This window comes from Martes martes, assembly GCF_963455335.1.
Source record: "Martes martes genome assembly, chromosome: 4".
NCBI classification, from domain to species: Eukaryota; Metazoa; Chordata; class Mammalia; order Carnivora; family Mustelidae; genus Martes; species Martes martes.
Genome location: NC_137891.1, coordinates 54,130,546 through 54,151,779, shown reverse-complemented (window position 1 = coordinate 54,151,779; position 21,234 = coordinate 54,130,546). Strand labels below are relative to the sequence as shown.

Below are 21,234 nucleotides of genomic sequence, written 5' to 3'. Positions count from 1 at the left end.
GGAGAATTCAGCAAAGTCCAGCCAAGAGTTCAGCAATAGCCATATCCAGAAACAAAACACATCATGTTCAGTAATAAGAGTTATCAGAATACTCATAAATAACTATGGTTGCTTTCCCTGATAAGGAATATTTTTGCTTCAGGAACATCTTCCCCCTGGTAAGTTTTAACTAATAGTTGAATACATGATGCTTGAACTCAAGGCTAATGTTACTGTCAAATTGGATTTTTGATGAAATAGCTTTTTAAAAATCCTACCTACATCTATTAATCTAATTCCATTTGATAATAAAGCAGAACAGGGGTGAGGGAAGTCCAGAGGGTCAGAGAATGAGTTAATAAATGATTAATGGCAAAATATCGCTGGAAGGCAGTATAATAAAATGTTTTTGCTTTTTCCTTCCATAATTCATCCTCCTCCTCCTTGTGTGATTTAAAATAAATAAAGTTCTTAGGCAACTACTGTTAACAGTATTTACAGTGCAATGCTCATAGTGGGACTTCTGTTTAAAAAATAAAATAAAATGGGACCTATGGGTTAAATAGAGTGAGTCATACTTCCCCTAGATTTTTCCTCCAGCACTTCAGTATAGTACCCATTGTGTTCCCACTCAAATGTTGTAAGCTAAAATGCTGGGTGGAATCCCAAGGGGAATCAACTTCCCAGCTTCAGTGATGTCCAACTAATACTCTTCTTGGACTCAAGCTGTAAATCAACTCACAGAGAGAAGGAAACAGTCATAGTAGTTGCTGCCAAGATAGCAAACAGTTTTTCAACATACCGATTTAATGTAAAGATTCGATGTATTTAATCTATATTAAGTCCTTCTTATGATTAGAGCAAATTTGTTTTCAGAGAAGTTCAATTATAAAATCATCGATAGGACTTACTAATTTCAATGGGTCATTTTCCTTCCCGGTAAATTATATTAATTACTAATATGTACAAGTCCCATTAGAACATAAAGAAACCCTAGGTACAAAAAAGGAGATAGTAATTAACTAAGCATTCTTCATCTTTAAATAACTGATCTAAGGAGAAATAATAAGATATGTTCATTTACCATTGCAGAAAACAACTCTAACATGTTGGAAAATTCCTGAACAATACAGATTTCATTATTAATAAGAAACACAAACTCTCCCTCCTTAGATGTTTTTCCTTTTAAATAAACCATATTGGAAAAATGTTACTAAAGGATATTTGATTCTTCTTACTTTTCATTAATCTATAAGGGTTTAAGTATAGCAAAATAGTCAAAATGTTAGTCAATTAACTATTTTTTCATCTTACTATTTTAGATGCATTTCTAGATATCTTCAGCCATAACTGCATTCCCAACCACCTAAAAAAATTCTATGGCCTTTTTCCCCCCCACAAACTTCCTTTGTAATCAACTGAGGCCAGACCCAAACAATTAATTTAACTCTAACAATATTTTTTGTATCTACTAACTTCTAATAATTACTTTAGGATTCTTTCCCAGACACTTGATTATTAATAGCAGAAAATCATATGACTACATTAGATTACATCAGCTAATCCTCCAAAGCAACTGTTCCTCTCCAGTTTGGAAAGAAATCAACACCTCAGTTCTCCTCCCTGAAATAATACACAATACACTGTAACCCACAGTAATTAAAATCTCTTTTAGCACATCTTGACTTGCACAACTTCCTCTTCCGGCTGTTAAAGATTTTTAAAAGTTAACAAGGGTCTTCTACTGATGTGAGTTCTATCCACCTATGTCCTTTAGGAAATGGGCAGTATATAAATAAAGGAACGATAGTAAACAGCTTATTCACTGCTCCCAACATGAGCTAAGCAAAAAAAGGAGGTTGAAAGTATCACAATGGTTTCACCAGGTTCAATCCTTTTGAATTGTGTTCAACAGTGTTTTATTATTGTCATTGTTAGTTCACAAGTATTTATGGACTTACGACCATGTGAATCATGAAGCCAAGCACTAAAAAGGACATAAAGATATACACTACTCAGTTCCTACCCTTAAAAACTTTAAATGTATTGGAAATCACAAACATAGTAGGTATAATTTATTAAGTATCCGTAGTGATTTAGGCAGTTTATACATGATAACCCTCAGCCTACCCCAACTCCTGGAAGATAGGTAACTTTTGGCCTTATTATACATTTTACATACCTAGTACCTATTAATTTGGGTATCCACCCATCCTTATCAAAACCACTTGCTTCAGGCACCTGGGTGGCTCAGTCGGTTAAGCATTGGCCTTCAGCTCAGGTCATGATCTCAGAGCCCTGGGATCCAGCCCCGAATTGGGCTCCTTGCTCATCCAGGAGTCTGCTTCTCCCTCTGCCTGCTGCTCCCCCTGCTTGCACTGGCTCTCTGACAAATAAGTAAATAAAGCTTAAAAAAAAAAAAAAAAAAAAAAAAACACTTGCTTCAGGGAAAGCTGATTCTTATCTCCAGACTGTTGGGGCCTACTCTACCTCTATGTAGTTAGATGAATAAAAAGGAAAAAAAAAAACCACACCTTTTATTATCAGAGTCAGTTTGGTTGTCTTTTCTATATTTTGCAACCAAAACACTCTGATACACAGGACAATATTTGTCCTCCAAAATTAATAGCATTTTCTTGAAGAAATGGGGGTTACATTTTCTTTCATTGTGTATTTTTGAGACATTAGGGAAAAGGTTGGCTGATTTCATACTATTAAAGCCCCAAATTTCATTAAAAATATTTGTTGGGTGAATGAATTAGATGAATAAATGAATGAACAATGAATAAACTACTGAATATAAGATAATTCTCTGTTTGTCCCTACCTCCCGGGCCAAATCCATGATTGAAATTACTATCTTAAAAGAAAAGAAAGAACAATAATTGATGATAAGTCAGCTCTTTGAATTTATTGAGTTTTTCTTTGCCACTTGATGACAGTGCTATCTTGATGTTCTATAGTTAAACATACTAACCTACCCTCTCCCATGCTTGACATAACTTGAAAATCACACAGAGGTGAGGTTAGGTGGCTAGCACTCAGAAAGTCAGAAATAGAAAAGAGAAACACATGTGACGGTTGTCCCTATGGATACCGACCTCCTTCTCATATTCCTATCCATTAGTAAGTCATGTTCACCATAGGATGAGAGATTAGACAGTAGAATGTGTGTTTTGTTTTGTTTTGTTTTGTTTGATTAAAAGTGCAGAAGATCTTATTCAACTGCTATGTGGTAATTATTAGAGACATTAATGCCATGACTTAGGGATCTTGTTCTCCAAGGAAGCTAAAGAATGTGTAAAGATGTTACATAGCCTGAGGGGGAAGGGGGAGGTTGGGAGAAGAATATTCTAAAGATATGAGTCACACAGAATGTTAAAGATCCTTCAACTCATGACTGGTAACTACTCCACTGAGAAGGAATTAACTTTCACATTTAAAGTGGGAAATGACCATAGAAAGGGAGAAAATGGTTATGTATTTCCAGACCTTGCCAACTTCCATACTGCTCTATTGCTGTGTCATAGCCACAGACCTGTACAATGACAGGAAAAATAATTTCTAATCTTCCTGTTCAAGAAGTAATTTTATTGATCTCCACTTTATCTTTTATTTTTCCTGTGATTCAGCAGGTCAAAATTGCTCTAGTTCCAGTACTTTCTATCACTCAGCCAGATGTCCATGGAGTTTTAATGTCTCACAAGTTAATAGGAGGTGAAGAAATTTATTTCAGCACCAAGGAGAGTGCCTGTGGGGGGGGTTTGTGTGTGTGTGGGTTTTTTTTTTTTTTTTTTTTTTCGGTTTTGTGTGTTCAAAACTGCATATTATTCATGAGGCTATGAAGAAATTTTGAAATGTGGTTTAATAGAAAGTTGCTAAGAATTTATTTCGTTCATTAGAATAATCCCAATCATTTCTTTTTATAAAATTAAAAATTGCCAGGATTCTGTGTATGTTCATGATTTCAACAACGTGTTATTCTTTCAGCTTTCAAATGCAATGGAATTAACAATCCTTTGCCTTTTTTTCAAATGTCAAAAACCACATTTTCTGAATGGATCTAGAATGGAGGAAGGCTCAGTGAAATCACAGAAGTGTTAAATTAACAGAGATTAAAATCTCCATGACAACAAGGTCTAAAGTCTTTTTCACCACTGTGTCCTCAAATCTTGGCATATGATAAATGCTCAATGAATATTTATGTGAGTCTTCTGAGAAAGAATGAATTAATGAATGATGTTCATTAAGTCAATAGGAATGAATTAGTGAATGTCTTCTCTCTTATGACAGGTCACTTTTTGCACCTGATCTGGGAGATACTCACACACCACATTGCTCAACCTGAAACCTGAACACATCTTTCTTTGGTCCATATCAATGGAGTCTCTGGATCTCTAAAGAATCCTGCTCCAGGTCACACTTTCATCTCCATGAAGTGTTCAGTATAAAGGTTTCTCCTTTAAGACCTGCAGAAGTCACTGAGATCTCAATCCCTATAATCCTACATCTCCAAGTCAGAATGGCACTACCCACCCATGGTTCCTCCAGTGCTCCAGCCAATCAGCCAACCTGGTTCTGCCCTGTAGCCAGATGAACAAGACAGGAAACTGACTTTCATCCTCCTCCATGAAGTCCCAGGTAGACCATAACTATTTGTCCCTATTCCCAACAGCCCAGACAGCCCCTTCCTTCTGTGCCAAAGGTAGAAAACACCAGGCCTCACTCTGCTGAGAGACCTTCAACAGTCCAAGACATCTGAGTCCAACACTGCTGAGAGACAGAGGACAATAATGCAGTTCTGTTTCAAGCTGCCACCATAGCAAGACACAGGGTCACCCGGGAGACTAGACACTACCAGAGCAGGGCCAAAGGTGAAGGAGAAAACATGAACGAGTAAACCCACGATGTTCAAACAGATGTTTCCAATAGTCAGCAAGTTGTGAAGACTTCTCAAAGCTCGAAATCCCTTCCCCTTTTTATGTCTATTTGTGCGATAAAACATGTGTGAATAAAGTCAAGCCTCCTGGCTCCCAGGTAGACACAGCCCAGTTCTTAGCTCCTAGGAGGCTTCTGGGCTAAGGCTCCACTCTACTTGGACTGTACTATCAGGCCCCCAAAACGGGGGGGAGCTGCCAGGGAAGGACTGATTTCCATTTCAAACTGCATTCTGGTACTTTGTACTCCAGCACCATTGGCCGATCAATATTTAATGCTTGGAGATTCTGACTCTGCGGGAGTCATGTCAGGGGACCTTGGGAGCCAATCTGCTTGAGCTTCTGAGTGATAATTATTCATGGGCTCCTGCCTCTTGCTCTTTCTCTCGCACGGTCCCACTCTGCAGACTCAGTGCCTTATTCAGTCTTCTCTCTCGCGCTCTCCGCTGCTGTAGCTGGACCCTTCGCCTTCGCCACCGCTCAGCATCTGCACATCCCTACAATGGCTAAAACAGCAATGGGTAAGGCATCGCGCCTCCTTCTCCCTCGGCTCGACCTGGAGCCCACCTCTCACCTTCTCTCTTAAGAGCTTTTAAGGCACTGGGAAATATTTTATAAAGAAAAAGACGTTAATGATAAAACAGAAACCGGGAAGGACGAAGGCAGTTCTGGGGGTTTGAGAAGGGCAAAGAGGGGGTCCCTGGAAATCTAAAACTAAAATTTTCTTTTGAAAGGAAGAAGCAGGTAAGTTGCCTTCCCATGGGAAGAGAATTTGTTCTGTTTCCATGTTTTAAATTAGGGCTCAATCGTAGGGGGAGGGAGCTACCTTTACTGTTTGCCTTAAATGGGGTTAAGGGACATTTTGGAAAGTGCTTGTAACATCCTTTATTTCTTCTCTAGTTAAAAAAAGGAAAATGGGGAAGAGGAGAGGGAGGTGGCGGAAAGGAAAAAGAAAAATGCGAAGTCAAATCGGTCCCTTTTAGGTTGTTTGAAAGATGGGTGGAGACGGGTTGGGGGGGCGGGTGGAGAACGGGGCAAATTTTATGGTATTGTCTCGTCCGAAAAACCGCTAGTCCTGGGGCGCGGTGCGGGGAGGTTAGGGCGGGGGATGGGGTGCTACACTCCTTTGTTTTAGGGAAAGGGAGGGGAAAGAGAGAGGAAGTCGGGGAGGGCATGGAGGGCGCGGGTGGGCAGCTGCAGGGGCGGGGAAGCGCGCGGTGGGGAGGGGTGGAGGGACAGCGGTTTCGCAGGCGCTGGGGTGGGGTTTCTTTGTGTGAGGACGGACCGTCCCAGGGGGAGGCACCTGCAGCGCTGGGCGCACAATGCGGACGGCCCCACCCTGTGTGAAGCCGAGCCGGCGCCCTCACTCCTCCCCACCGCCGGGTGCAGCAGCTTCAGCCGAAAGAGGGCCTGGTGGGGAGCGCAGCGCGACACACAGGAGCCCAGCCCTGGGGGGAACAGCAGCGCCACGCCCCGCGCTTGTAGCTACAGACTCCGACTCGGCTTCCAAATGAAACCTGACCATTGCCCCTGCCTTCCCCACCCTGGCCTCATTGTTCTGTTTAACCGAGAGGAGGAAAAAAGTGGGTTAACATTTTTCTTTTCAAAACCACATTGCATAGGGTAACTAGACATTGACGCGGATAAAGGCTTCTTTGAGCTCATTAATCGTTTTGGGTAAAAGCTTCGGGAACCTAGATAAGTGTAGATACAATAATACAGATACAAAACAGGTCAACTTCTTAATAAATTGAGCCACATGAAAATACCCGTCTTCTAGGTCAAACAGGGCCAAATAATGGCAATTTCCATAAGCTCAACCTATATATCAGGGAAACAGTTGAGACCCGAGAGATCCCCAGCCGGTTGTACGCCTCTAAGTGCCCCATGGTTCCAGCGCTCGGTGGCCCCCGGGGTGGACAGGCAGGGATGGGCCCGAGGTCTGGTGACTGCTGGAAGCACCCCTCCCCCGGGACACTGGTGCGGGATGCGGAGAAGGGATAAAGCAATGGACAGGGCTTGCTCGGCACAGCCCCGCCCTGCCCCACCCTTTTTGCGGTGTTGGGAAGACCTCCGGCTCCGAGGCTTGGCGAAGAAATGGAGTTGGGGAGGGGCCGTTGAACGTTCTGCTGTCCTAAAGCCCCCCTTTTTTCAGCCCCGCAGTCCAGAACAACCCAGACACCCCCTTGCTTTGCGCAGACACCCGGTATTGCCCCAAGTCCTGGTGCCGAGCCCCTCCCAGCCAAGCGGGTGTCTCTGCAGAAAAGCTGGCTCGAGCCCCGCCCGGCCATACAAAGGCGCGGCCCCACCCCAGCCGGCGGCAAGACCGCAGAGGTGACCCCTTCCCAGGGGTGCGGGGAGGGTTCTTCTCGCCCTCCCACAACCCGCGGAGTTCAGGCTACTTTCCCCCCAGTTGAAACCCTCGGCCCAAGCGGGGTTCTCTATCATTTCCCGGGACGTCGTCCCTTTGGATAGTCTCTCCAGAAGGGACCCTCACTAATCGAGCAAGGCGCGGCTCGGCCCCACCCCTCGCAGCTGCGGCCGGGACTAATCAGCCGCTGGCCGGGTGGGGGCGCTCTTGGCGAGCCGGCGCGTGGAGCGCTGCCAGCCCTGCAGAGCCCCGCGCCGCGCCCTGTGCTCCCCTCCCCGGAGCTGGGCCCTCGCCCCCGCGGGTGCAGCCTGGGAGACGCGTTTCTGCGCAGTGTCCTAAGCTACCCCCACTTCTCACAGTTCGCGATTCACCCGCAAGTCCAGAAAGGTTCTCAGAATGAGGGGTGGGAGCGGTCTCGCTCTGCGTTCTGCACCCGCACCGGGAGGTTTCTGCTGCAGGAGGGGGGGCGACAAACTCATCACTATCAGTGTTATTTCAAATTATTATTATTATCATTATTATTATTATTATTACTACTACTAGTACTACTACTTCATGACTCAATGGCCTTATTCGTTCAAAAGGTTTGAATGATTGAATTTAAGGATTAACCCTTGTTGCACTCTCTTTTCTTCCTTCTACTCTTCCCTTCCTTTCCCCCCACCCCTTAAAAAAGGAATTTTTTGTCCTGTTGTTCATTTTACATTATAAAGCGAATGTGTTTTCAATTCCTGTCTGGATTACATATGTTCTTGTGGGTCGGGTATTACCTGAAGGTGCTTACTAAGGATAGGGTTTGTGTGCCAGAGATTGCTGGAAAATTCTCCTCAGATAATTGTGACTGCAAAGGGTAAAAGTATACGTATATAATTGAGATGTAAGGATCTTCACTGTGTATTCCATAAGGTCATATCTACCGATCAATATACATAGGTTATGCACACATTTTTAACTGTTTCTTTTCTTTTTTTCTGAAACTGTTCTTCCAATTGCTGATTCTTGATACTGTCTCACTTCGGCACAGAAACCTGGATCCTGAAATGGTAGCCACCATTCCATTAATAAAAATCCCACCCAAAATATGACAAATGCAAGGGTTCTTTCTGTCGTGAGTAAGCTGTATTTGCAAATCATGAAGAGAAGTTCAACCTCTGCAATACTAAAATAATGGATTTTGGACTCGTTTCAGTTGCACAGCATAATCAATTAATCACCAGGGCGGGTGCTTTTTCCTGATTCATTAAACAATTATTCAGCATGATTGTCCTGGGTGCATATAATATTCCCCACTATCTACTCTAATAAAGTGGGCACCTTTTAAATGGATATATAAATAGCCAGAAGTGGAAAATGAGGATTTAGTCAGGATTGCAACATAAAACTGAAAGAGAGGGGCGCCTGGGTGGCTCAGTCATTAAGCGTCTGCCTTCAGCTCAGATCATGATCCCAGAACCCTAGGATTGAGCCCCGCGTCAGGCTCCCTGCTCAGCAGGAAGCCTGCTTCTCCCTCTCCCCTACCCTCTACTGTGTTCCCTCTCTCCCTGTGTCTGTGTCAAATAAATAAATAAAATCTAACAAACAAAAAAGAGAAATAGCAGTAGTTTATCAATTAATTATATATATGGTTAATACCAGCGAGTAAGCTGAACCTGTAGTAAGCATTACGTGACCCAGTGTAGCCCTATACAAAGAGCTAGTATGATGATATAAATTAGTATACCTGGTGGCATTTGTCGACACATGTCAAAATTCTCTGAAAGTGTACTTTAAAATAATAAATAAGATAGAATGATTTTTAGTATTAAAGTCTGGAATTTTTTTCAGTCACTATTCGCAATGGTTTTTCGAAGTGACCTATGGCTTTGTAGTAAATAGTTTTATCCTAAGGAGGAGGGGAGTATTTTTATTGTTAGAATGAGTGCCTCTGCTCTTAGTCATTAACATTTTTAGCAGGATTTTATTTGTTGCACTAAAAACACATTTATTTACTTTGGAGATTTTTAAAATTATTAATGGATAGAAGCATTCAGTCATTTGAGCCAGTATGTCTTCCATCAAGTAGCCTGTGATGAAGAGGCTGTAAGAGGCTACATTTTGCTCAGATTCCACAGTGCCTGGCAGTCCTTTCAGAGTGGATAAAGCCGATACACGCAATAAAATGGTTTTTCACCCTACAATGTAGGATCAAAATAGTTACTGAGTTCTGTGAATATCTAGTAGTTTCTATCATCCAGAATTGCAAGTTAAATCTGTAAGGTTAAAAATGAAATGGGAGATGAATCAATCACATTTAATTGAGCATTTTTGTCATTAATGAACCCAGACCATCTTTAGGAAAATTCCTCATTTGTCAATCACCACGTTTTTTTTCCTTCCAACCAAGCAGGACTGACTACATGCCCCATTCCATCTCAAGAGCTCCTTGCTCACAAGGCTGGATGATGCTGGCCCTGGGCATGTGGCTACCTGCTCTGGGTGTGGCCATTCCCAAGCTGCTAAAACCCAATTCCAGCTCATGCCAATTTCCTATTTGTTTCTTGGAGAAACACACGCTATAGTGTTGTCACAGGATCTGTGACCTTATATGAAAAATGCAAGAAATTGGCCACATAAAATACCAAATTAGCTGATGACCCAGATGTTTCCAGAACCGAGGCTGGTCCTCGTTTCCTGTTCTCTCCATTGGAAAACCTTGGAGTCCACATAAGCTTTCACCCCACTAGAGGGCAATCTAGTTCTCTAAATAGGTGATTGATTTTTTTTTTTTTTTTAAACCCAGTTTCAAATACTACTTAACAAAATTTTTTTTTTTTTTAATCTGGAACATTCAATTGCTGATTCAATGAATTAATGCCATACTTTACCCTACTGGATGAAAATTTGTGCGCATTTTCAAGGAGACTATTAAAAATGAGTGGAAATGAGTGTTAACCCTGGTCAGTTCTTCTCTTATGATTTTACTCTCTAGTTTTATTACATTGTTATTATAATATCATTTATGTTACTTTTGGCAGTTTGTAGTGGATGAATGGTAGAAAATGGTCAGTAGGAATAGCAAAATTATTTAGGAACAGAAAGTTGTAACGTTTAAATAAAGGAATAAATTAAACAAAAACATTGTTTACTTATTCATTTATTTAAAATGTTCTCAAGATGTTGGGGACATACCTGAATGTCAGTGTCCACCTTTAGGGAGCTTTAGGCTGGAAGTTAAAACATAGATACAACATGATACTGAGGAGGGGGCGGGTACCAAAAACAAGCCTAAACTAATTTTTAGGATCATCAAAAGTAGTTTTTTTCCATGTTTGAATTGGCAGGGATTTTTTTTTCTCTCGTGTTTCACGTAACTATAATCCATCTGTAAAATATTTAATAGTTTCATATTACTGTGCTCCTCAAACTTTAATGTGCATATGAAATACTTGTGATTTTCATTAAAATGCTAATTCTAATACAGTAGGACCGGTTGAGACCAGACGTTCTGCATTCCTAGCAAACTCCCAGGTGATGCTGATTCTAACCACCCAGTATGTCAGTTTCAGAAAGAGAGAATTGTGATAGAGGTGTTCCTTACTTAATAAGCTTTAGTACTGGGTCTTAATATTTTCAAATGCATGGCAATCTTTACAAAATATTTCACTTCCCCCTTTATACTCTTAGGGATTTATTCCTCTGGGGCTTATGTGTTCTCTACCATCAGTCTCTCATAATTGGATTTTTAAAAATATATTCATATTGTAGGACTCAGCAGAAGACCTTCAAGAAAATGTGGAAAATGAGAATTTGGCTCTGTGTGTGTATGTGTGTGTGTGTGTGTGTGCCTAAGAAAAAATGAATATGGCTTGTGGCACAGTGGAGAAAGATGATAAATCAATATTGCTAGCTTACTGTTATTTACAAAACAATGTGCAGAACAAAGAGTTCAACTCACAACCTTTTACTTATGGGATAATCTAAAATTTGCCTAATTCAATTTGCCATATAGCTAATCCCATTTGCCACAGAGATAATTTGCTACAAATACTCCACATACTGTATAAACTAAAACAGATTAAACAGCACTAAAATTGCCTTTCAACATAGCCCATAAATGTTACCAAATTATTCTAACAGAGAATTTCTTCCACATGAGAAAATTATTAATAATTTATTGAGTATGGCTGCATAATTAAAAACAGATTATGTATGTATTTTCTCCTTACTTAAGCCAATAAAGGACCTCCATTGTTCCATACTAACTTTGGAAGAAAGTCAACCTAAAGGGGAAAAAAAACTGGACTTCGAAAAATAGCTCCAAAAATACCAAATATCAGTGCTCCCGTGCAATGGGGTGCATTTCCACGTTTCTGGAAATGCTATCCTACAAAATTATACTATACATAAAATATCTCAAATTAGAAATACATTATTTCCCAAATAGAGCACTAAAAACAGTCCCCAATAAAACTGGCCCCACAGCTGTAAGATATACTGTTATGCAACATGAAGTTGGATTAAGCCTCAAGATTATCCATTCCTGTTTTATAGCTGTTGTTGTCAATCAACAGTTTTCCACTGCCACTGTTCTCTTTCAAGATTCATTTTTCCAGCATAGACATAAATTTTAGAGTATCTATAAGAAAGGATTTTTACTGATTGATTTAACCCTTATATAGCATATATAACATGCTAGGCACCAAGCACTTTACACATATTAGTTAGGTTAATCATCCAATAAGCCCAAAAAGTAAGTACTTTTACAGATGAGGAAACTGAGTCACAGGGGGAAGTAACTTTTATCCAAGGTCACACAGTTAGATACAGAACTTGAACCCAAGGCCATTTGGTTCCAGAATCTGTCCCTTTAACTAGTACCAGTTACTCTTATAAATGCTCCATGTCAGAGGTGTTCCTACCATGGAGGTCAAACCCGTGAGACTGCCATTTTGTCTAACAAGCCTGAGATGGTCTTATCCTTTCTTAGCACAGACTCACTTTAAAGAGGCGATGCCTTCAAATTGATGGCTACCTTTAATTGCTAACCTGGGACTTATTAAAATAATTGCCTTGATTTAGGCTTTGGGGGAACAAGAGCTATGAGACCTTGGGGGTTGTAATGTATGGAACACATGGCTGTCTGAAGGCTAAGAAAGAAGCAGAGACTTCTCATGTGGACACACCACGATGACCAGTCTGGAAAGAAAGAAAGAAAAAATCTTGACTTAATCTAATCAGTGTCATCATGGTTATTGCATTTTAAAATGGACACTTACCTCCTTACATAGACACTAGATATTTAGTTTTAATATTTTTTTAATGAAATAAATCTAGAACTAAAAGAGATACACCACCTAGGCATCCACATTTAGTATAATCATTAGATATTACTTCAAGACTCTTCCCCTTATTATCTCAAAAGCAAGCAGGCAGGAGGAAGGCTCTGAATCCCTTGTGAAACATTTTTAATTATCTTTTAATAAAGGAATCGGGTCCTGTCATTTGTCAAGGAGACATCTGCAGTAGTAAAACCTGTGTTTATATAACCCATTTTTATTAGCCATGATTAAAGATAACATTTTGTGTACATTTGTTCTCACAAAACACTTTTATGTGAATATAAAGGTTAATTAATGCATTTCAGCAATCATTTTGTTAGTCATCTGGAAATATAGCTTCTCTAGGAACTGTACTTAAGAGAAGCAGTCATACGTTTTACTACAAAACCGTAACAAAAATTTTAAGATTTTTCTCATTTTCAATTTTGTCGACCTCCAGATTAAAATATCTAATACTTGGAAAAATTATGGAATTCAAAAAATTTAACCCAAAATAGATAATTATAGTTTTGTATAGTACACTAAAAATAACACTGTCGGGGCCTGACTTTTTTCTTTTTTTTTTTTTTTTTAAGCAAAGTTGTAAAGCAATGCCCGTATGAGTGCTTATTTAGCAGTTATTCTTTTGGAATAAGACTTTTGATGTCAGAGTTTGTACACTATCCATTGAACAAATAATTAGTCTAACAATAGATCATCCGACTATCAATCTGTCAATCTTTCAATCCTTCAAGTAGCAGGTCTTTATATCAGAATAAAAAGAAATGTATGAACTTTATCTAAACCTTGTTCCCCAAATACTTGTACGAGAAAGCATTGTAAACTTTAATTTTTTGTTAGCACTCTATTCCCTCTTTTGGAAGATTTCCCCATGCACCGCAGCCCAGGTTGATTTCCATTCAACAACAACACTCACAATGAACCTAATGATAATCTTTCAGTTCCGGGTTCCTAGTAGATAGAAGTCTAACTCACGTGACAAAGTTCAACCTGCAATATACTGACTATTGCAAAATGGAGACCAGAAAATCTCAAGACGTTCCCTGGTAGCACTCCCCCAATCTCAGGGGAAGGGGCACCAACCTCGTCAGGCAGTTCATCAACCCTGGAGTTACTGGAGGCTCCCTTGGAAACTTGCTACGGAACATCTTGTCCTTATTCCTGCCAAGTTCTTTTTTATTCCCAACACTAATATCTATTGTTATAATTTAAGTCTTGCAGCCTTCTCTGAAAAGGACCAGTTAGCATCCTTCTCATTCTCATCATTCAAACACATGAAAAATTACCAGAGTCAATTCTAGTCTTTTGATGTACAGATTACATGATTTTCCAAGACTCCTTGTCACTTTAAAAATCTTTCCATTCTACTTCAGACTTACCTCTTCCTTTCATATTAAAAAAAGGAGAGCAAACATAGAAGACTGAGAAATGTAAAAGTTTCAAAAGAAGAGTTAGATAGCATGATCTATCTGTAAAGACCTTGTAGTTCTTAGAAAATATTTACTTCCTCTATCCTTTTTAGTCTTCACATAGTCCCTATGAAATAGGCATAACATACATGTTGCTTTGTTTAAAATGAGTCAGTTTAAGCTCAAAGAATTTATTCAGTCAAGTTCATATGTGGTAAGCTTCAGGGCCAGGGCCAAAATATGTGTCTAATAAAGATAGATAGATAGATAGATAGATAATTATATATTATAATCATATAGAATATGTGTATATTATATATATTATATATAATATATTATAATTATAATTATATATATAATATATATAATATATATATTATATATATAATTATAATTATAATATATTATGTAATAAAAAAACTAATAAAGTTTAGCACTTACTCCTCTAAGTCCTATAAACAAATAGGCATACATGAGGGAGGTCACACACTAAATATATTTGCCTCTAGTCCAAAGTCATTAATAGTTAATAGTTAATGACAAGACTTACCAAAGTAAAACAGATTCAAGCACCAATTCTCTTCTGAAGCTTATGCTAAATATCATAAGACTATAAATAAACATGATTATCTTGCTTGGGGGAATTTAGTGTTTTGTAAAAGACAAGACTCTGTACATACAAAAAAGTTGAATGCCAATAGTAGTAGCTTAAAACCATAACTGGAAGTCTCCACCATTTTAAAAAATTTTATTTTAAAATTTAAAAAAATTTTAAAAATTTAAAAATTTTAAATTTTAAATTTAATTTAAATTTAATTTAATTTAATTTAATTTTAAAATTTTAAAAATTTTTTTAAAAATTTTTAAAAATTTTATTATACTATCCTACCATATTACAAGACAGTACATAATGCTACACAAAGAACATCAGTTAAAAGTACTGTGATCCACCCAGAGGATACAACCTTGAAATATCTAACTAGTATCCTCTATCAACCAATCCAGCCAGGGAATCCCTTAGTTAAAAGGTTTCTCCACCTTAGCTGAGCCTCAGCAGCATTCAGATCCCACCCTGCACCAGCCCCGCCACCCCTGAGGTTTTGATTCCCATTCCCTGGCTCTGAGGTGGGTCTCATTAATTTGCATTTCTAACAAGCTTGGGGGGTGGGGAGCACATTGCTGATGCCCCTGGTCCAGAACCACACTTGGATCAAACCTAATGCTAGTGACCAGTGGGGTACCTGGAACAGTGTGGGGAGCAGCATGGCCCTCTAGTGTGATTGCCCTCCTCTGAACAGCTCTGCAACTCTGGACTCTAGAGAATAGAGGACTTAAGCCCTAACAGCTCTGCCCCCTCTCCACATGCAGCCAGTGTTGCATTGCTGGAAGAGCCCAGGGGCAGGATTCTGAAGCCCTGAGCTCTAATCTTGACTGTCCCAGCTAGCCAACCTTGGTCAGGTCCTTTTTCCACTCTGTGCCCCTATTGTAGCATTATAAAGCGGCGAGATATTGCCTTGTCTGTTTCAGAGGGTCCTTTCCAGAGCCAAGGAAACAAATGCGAAAGTGATTAGAATCTGTCAAACACTGTATAAATGCAGCCCGTGGCATTATGTGTCATCAGATAGAATGCCTGGATATTTTACCCATGTACTGATGCACATTTAGAATGAATAACGAAGAACAAGGAGCACAGAAACGGAGTCATTTGGTTTTCTTTGAAAAACACTTCCTAAATAATAAATTAAAATAAAATGCCAAGTGAATTGCTTGAGCAACAGCATCTGATATTTTAAAGGTCTTGTGCTCAGGTCCCACCCAAGATTCTTCTTTAAAAGTTTTTTTTAAATGAACATCGGCTGAGAAGAAGCAACTAACTTCTCCACAGCTTAACTTCTTGCAGTCAGTTCCCACCCCATTTTTTCTCCAGCCCAACCTTCTTTAAGGGAAGGGTGATGAATAGTGGCCCAAGATGGCAGCCATCAAGGTAAGAGAATTGTCGGGCAACGTAGGCGTGCCCTTGCAACTAGAAATAGAAAATATCAGAGGGTTGAAAAGGAAAAGATAAAACTCAGTACAAATTGTTATGCTGGTTCCATGTTTGCCCCTTACCTGCACCACCTTGACGCTCTCTACCTTCTGAGTCTGCCCCATCAAGCAACAGTACAAGCGCACCTTAGATCAAACAACCTAAACCCAAATGTTCATGCTGCTGAAAGCTTGGTTTAAAGCTGCCTCCAAAAGTTAAAAACAAAAGGGAAAAGCTTTGTATATAAGAAAAAGCAACTTGTCACAGAACTCAAAAGAATGCAAAATGCTATGTAAATTAAAAACAGTCCCCCTCCCCCCCCCAAAAAAAACTTAGGTCAGGCAGATTAGAGGTGGGTTGCATATTAGATGGACATAGTTTTGAACCTTGCCCTGCTACTCACTATCAGATCATCCTTGAGCAAATTATCATTTCTATACCACAATTTTCTCAATTATGAAATGAGAAAAATAATGCCACCTAAATCACATGGTTGTTATGAGGCATTGTTAAACAATTGACTGTTAAGTACTTTTTAATTAAAAAAATTTAATCTCCTTCCAAGCCCCCTAAATAGATGATGAAAATATTAAATAAAAGTAATCCTTTAAAGTAGACTTCTAAATTCTTATGCTCTGTTAATGTAGTAACAAATCTACTAGAAATTACTTGGAATTTAAGAAATGACCACTATTCAACAATTCTTTTTGATATAGGGAGAGCTCATATTATATTTATGATGCAGCTGCCAATATAGTATATCTCCAAGACAGATCCACTCCAGAGAATGCCGAAATTAAAAGTCCACCTCTCTTGCATTTATTTCTCATGGCATGTTTCACGGTCATATTTCATGTCTCATCCAACTTCAAATATATATAAAACTTCAATAAAATTGACCGTTCTTGCCTGCCCAGTAAGGCTCATCTACGTAAAATGTCACATTCGGTAGAAATAATTAAGAAGAGCAATAAGATGTGAAGGTCTACACTGAGTTCTCTGAAAGAGCAGGAAGGGGGGGCATCCTGGTGGTTCAGTGGGTTAAGTCTCTGACTTTTTATCTCAGCTCAGGTCATGATCTCAGCGTTGTGAGATCTGCCTGAGCCCCTTGGCAGATGCTCACACATTGGGCATGGAGCCAGCTGGGATTCTCTCTCTCCTTCTCCCTCTGCCTCCCCTGCCCCCGCCACCTCTCAAAGAAAGAAAAAAAGAGCAGAAAAGTGGGGATTATATCATGTAACACACACACACCACACACGCAGAGTCTCTTCTCCTTACAATCTTATAAACCCATCAGTTTGAGCCACACAGTAAGAATGTAATATTCCTTAGATGACTGTGATGGGAAAAGGCTATGGATATGTAGAGGTTCGTATTATTCCTCAGTCGTTGATGACAGTAATACCTTTTCAATCGATAGTGTTTCAGGTACCAGCCAATATAAATCTGGAAGATGTTAGCAGAATGTAATCGTTAGAATAATAAAGATATCCTGAGAAATCAAATTAGCATTCATCTGACATCTGACTTTACAAAGGCTTAAGGGAGGATAATTGACTACCAATAGAAAAGAGCATTTTAAGTATTTGCCTCCAAAATTTCATATAAATGTATGGTACATAAACTAGGAATTATATTTATGACATAACTGCAGACATATTAATAGAATTGTGTGCTTACATTTATAAGTGTTGTATAGGCCTTTTTCAAATTAGTTACTGTTGATTATAGCTCTCTCCGTATAAAAGTACTCAATATTTTTTCACATCTAAAGGCCATAAAATACAGGTAATAATAGACTCCTACTTTCTCATAAACATAGAGTAATGACAAAGGAGGAGCTTTATATGAAAGCCTTAAAACAATGTAAATCCTCACAAGTTCATAATACATGCATCAGGTAGGAAAGACCAGCTTTAAAGAAAATGTAGATGTTTCCTCACTTTAAAAAATCTAGCAGAGTTCTGAAACAGCTACCAAGCACAAAGTAGAGAGCAAAGAGCTGCACCTCTCTATCAGACAAAAATTTGGGTTAAAAAAGAAAAAAGTTGGGATGCCTGGGTGGCTCAGTTGGTTAAATGTCTGCCTTTGGCTCAGGTCATGATCCCAGCGTCTGGCTTCTTGCTCAGCAGGGAGCCTGCTTCTCCCTCTGCCTGCCACTCCCCCTGCTTGAGCTCTCTCTCTCTCTTTCTCTGACAAATAAATAAATAAAACCTTAAAAAAAAAAAAAGTTTAGTAACAGAACAAAATAAAAGAAAATGAAAGTCAGTATTTAGAGTGAAATTTTTTTCTAAGTTCAGGGCTGACATGGAAGAAATACTGAATTAAGTAGCTTTGAAAGAATTGGATTTCACCCACTGAAATTTTTCTTAAAATGCAATCTCAAAATAGTGTTCACAGTTGCAGTCTGTATTGGTTACCAATTGCTACAAGCTATGTTACAACATATCCAAGAAAAGAAATGCAGAAAGGTGTAGCTTGCCCAGAACACTGGACTCTGTGTCCTGCTTGCTTGTTGAAAGGAAAGCTTATGCATCTAAATTAATTGCAAGGGGAATGACAAGTAACAAACAGCCCTGAAGTTTTTCTGTGCAGAAAACTACAGGTTTTATCACTTCTGCTAAATTTTAGAAGCAAATGGGCAATAAGTAGGGTAGTCAGCTAAGAAGTCAAATAGGATTTCTCAGAATTGCTTCTGAGAAACGATTTGCTCTCCTTGAAGCAAATTCTAGCAGCTTTCCCAAGTCTGGCTTTCCTTAATCTTTCCTTCCTGTGAACTCTTACAGCAGATTTACTGTCTCCCAGTAAATGTGGGAATTGGCCATATATCATCAAATACACCTTTTGCTAACATCTTCCTTGTCATTTATTTCTTCCCTACTACGAGTGAACCATCTACATGCCACGCATCCTCCTTATGCTCCTTTTCCCCATTTAATTTTTACGGCAACCCCTAAACAAGTTTCGTTATCCCCACCAGACAAGGAAGGAAAGCAGAAGCCAAGGAAAGTTAAGTGACTTGTCCTGGGGTACAAATATTCAGGGCAGCTCTAGGTTTCAATCTAGCGCTCATCTCACTACACTCCAGCTTCCTCATCGTGAGCTGTTCTTAGTTCCTGTTTAGCTGCAGACCTCTCTTTGTCTTTGATCCAACTATGCTGAGGGCTTCTTATAGGACTGAACCATGTTCCACCTACTTTGTAAGAGGCTGGTAATAATAACACTGCTATTGGCTAATATGTACTGAGTACTAATTCTGTCGGGTTCTGTGACTATGCCAAACACTTTTGAGGGGTATTATCTCCCCATTTTCACAGGTGAGAAAGGGAGAGAGGAGAAGTCACACACAGCCTGGGATGGGTCACCCCCCACAGCGATGGCTCAGGATTCAGGACAAATCAGTCAAATCTCAGAGTTCAGCCGCTTAACCACTATGTCTCTCTTGGACATCATAGAAGCTCTGTGTTTGTTGACTCAATGAGATAAGGATGAACTAAGAGAAGCAGGCAGAACTGTACGAAACGAGGTTCCACAACATTTCACTTTACCCAAGCCCAATAAAACTTCAAAAGGTCACTCAAGAATACAGATCAGTTTATAGAAGAAGAATCTTCACTAACAATATTTTATGTCAGTACAGCATTTCAATTTCCCAACACATACCTCAGTCGATCCTTACAACAACATCTTATCTCCATTTTGTGGATAAATAAACTCCTATTCAGGTTTAATAAATTGTTCAAAGTTGAAAAGATCCTGAACAAGAGCATACGTCTTCAGCTCCTATTCATATTCTTTCCATGGGTGAGGGGGGGGGGAGGGGGGAAAGAAAGCAACACAACGTATACATGTAGAGGAAACATTCACTTGTCTCCTTTTCCTCCTGAATAGAGAGAGTTGATTACCAGCTATTGTGAAAAATAAAGGTGGTGGGGGTTTCTTAAATTTTGTCAGGGAACCACACAATCATAGTTGTGCCCTTTACTAGTGCCATTTTGAAACTATGCACACAGCTATAGCTAGGGGATAAGCGCTAAGTAGGAGAAGCAAACAACTTCAAGTATGCAGAAATATCGGTCTGTAGCATAATAGGAAGCTAGTACATTTAGTGGAGAGAAATGTTGAACTCAATATGGCTCCAACATCTGGGGTCTTAACCCCCACTCTATACCTACTTTCAATGGGAGAACTCCTGGGCCACTGACCCATTCAAATATCATTTGCAGCTGACGAACAGCCCTACCTTGCTTGGCCCCCAATGGATAAGTGTTCACAGAACACCTTCTAACTGCCATACACACTCCTACATGTTGGGGGAAAACTATATGAAAACATTAAGTAAGACACCTTCCCTCATCCTCAAAAAACTTAAATATAGTTGGGAAGAAATAATAAGCAGCAAACAAAATAGTAGAGAAATAAGGGCTAACCTGTATAAAAGAAGCCAGGAAAGATTGTCTTTTAAAGGAGAAGAAACTCAAAGGCCCTTGCAATGGAAACCATTAAGGTTGACTCACTCTGTATTTAGGGAGATACAAGCCCAGCCTTATGGAATTGCATGAGTCACAACTGTGGGAGACATTTCTCAATTGGCCCACATCCCAGTACACAGATCCCCTGTCCTACTCCATCTATTATTATTTGGCAAATGTTTTGAAGATGTGAGCAGTATTCCCAACCACAAGGCCACTCTTTTATGAATAATATTAGGGCAGAATAAATCTAGAAAAAAAAGACCATAAGATAAAGGCAACATTGTGCCTTCATATATTATGTATTACCACGTTGTCATTTGTAAAACAATATCAGCCACTTAGGCCACATTCCAACCCACATTTGTCTCTGCAGATCAAACACTTGATTCCATTTTTGCTTTCCTTTTATTGGCAATATTTATCACCAAATCATATGGTATTTGCTGCCACAAATGAATAAAATGCATGGGCTCTTTCAACCTCAATCAGTAAAACAACATGTAATCCTTCACATATCTTAGGAATGACTATTACAGATTCCAAAAGAGTTCTAAATGGTATCCAAGAAGCTTACACTGTGTGCATCATTTGTTCTGTCTAATAGTGAAAATTACATATTTAAAGCCAAAGCCAAAAATAAATCTATCTTACATGTGGGAAAGTGACATTTGTCCTAATAGTTGGACAATTTGAAATTTAAAATGTGAATTGTTTTAAGAA

General features: G+C 39.4%; 1 protein-coding gene across 1 annotated transcript in view; it reads left to right on the top strand.

Moving 5' to 3' along the window:
- The first annotated feature begins 5,357 nt into the window (after positions 1–5,357).
- Positions 5,358–21,234, top strand: part of STMN2 (stathmin 2) — a 51,591-nt gene continuing 35,714 nt past the window's right edge. The window contains exon 1 of the mRNA XM_080802287.1: positions 5,358–5,436. Within this exon, the coding sequence (XP_080658413.1) occupies positions 5,418–5,436 (19 nt within the window). The 5' untranslated portion in view covers positions 5,358–5,417. The remainder of the gene's footprint in view (positions 5,437–21,234) is intronic.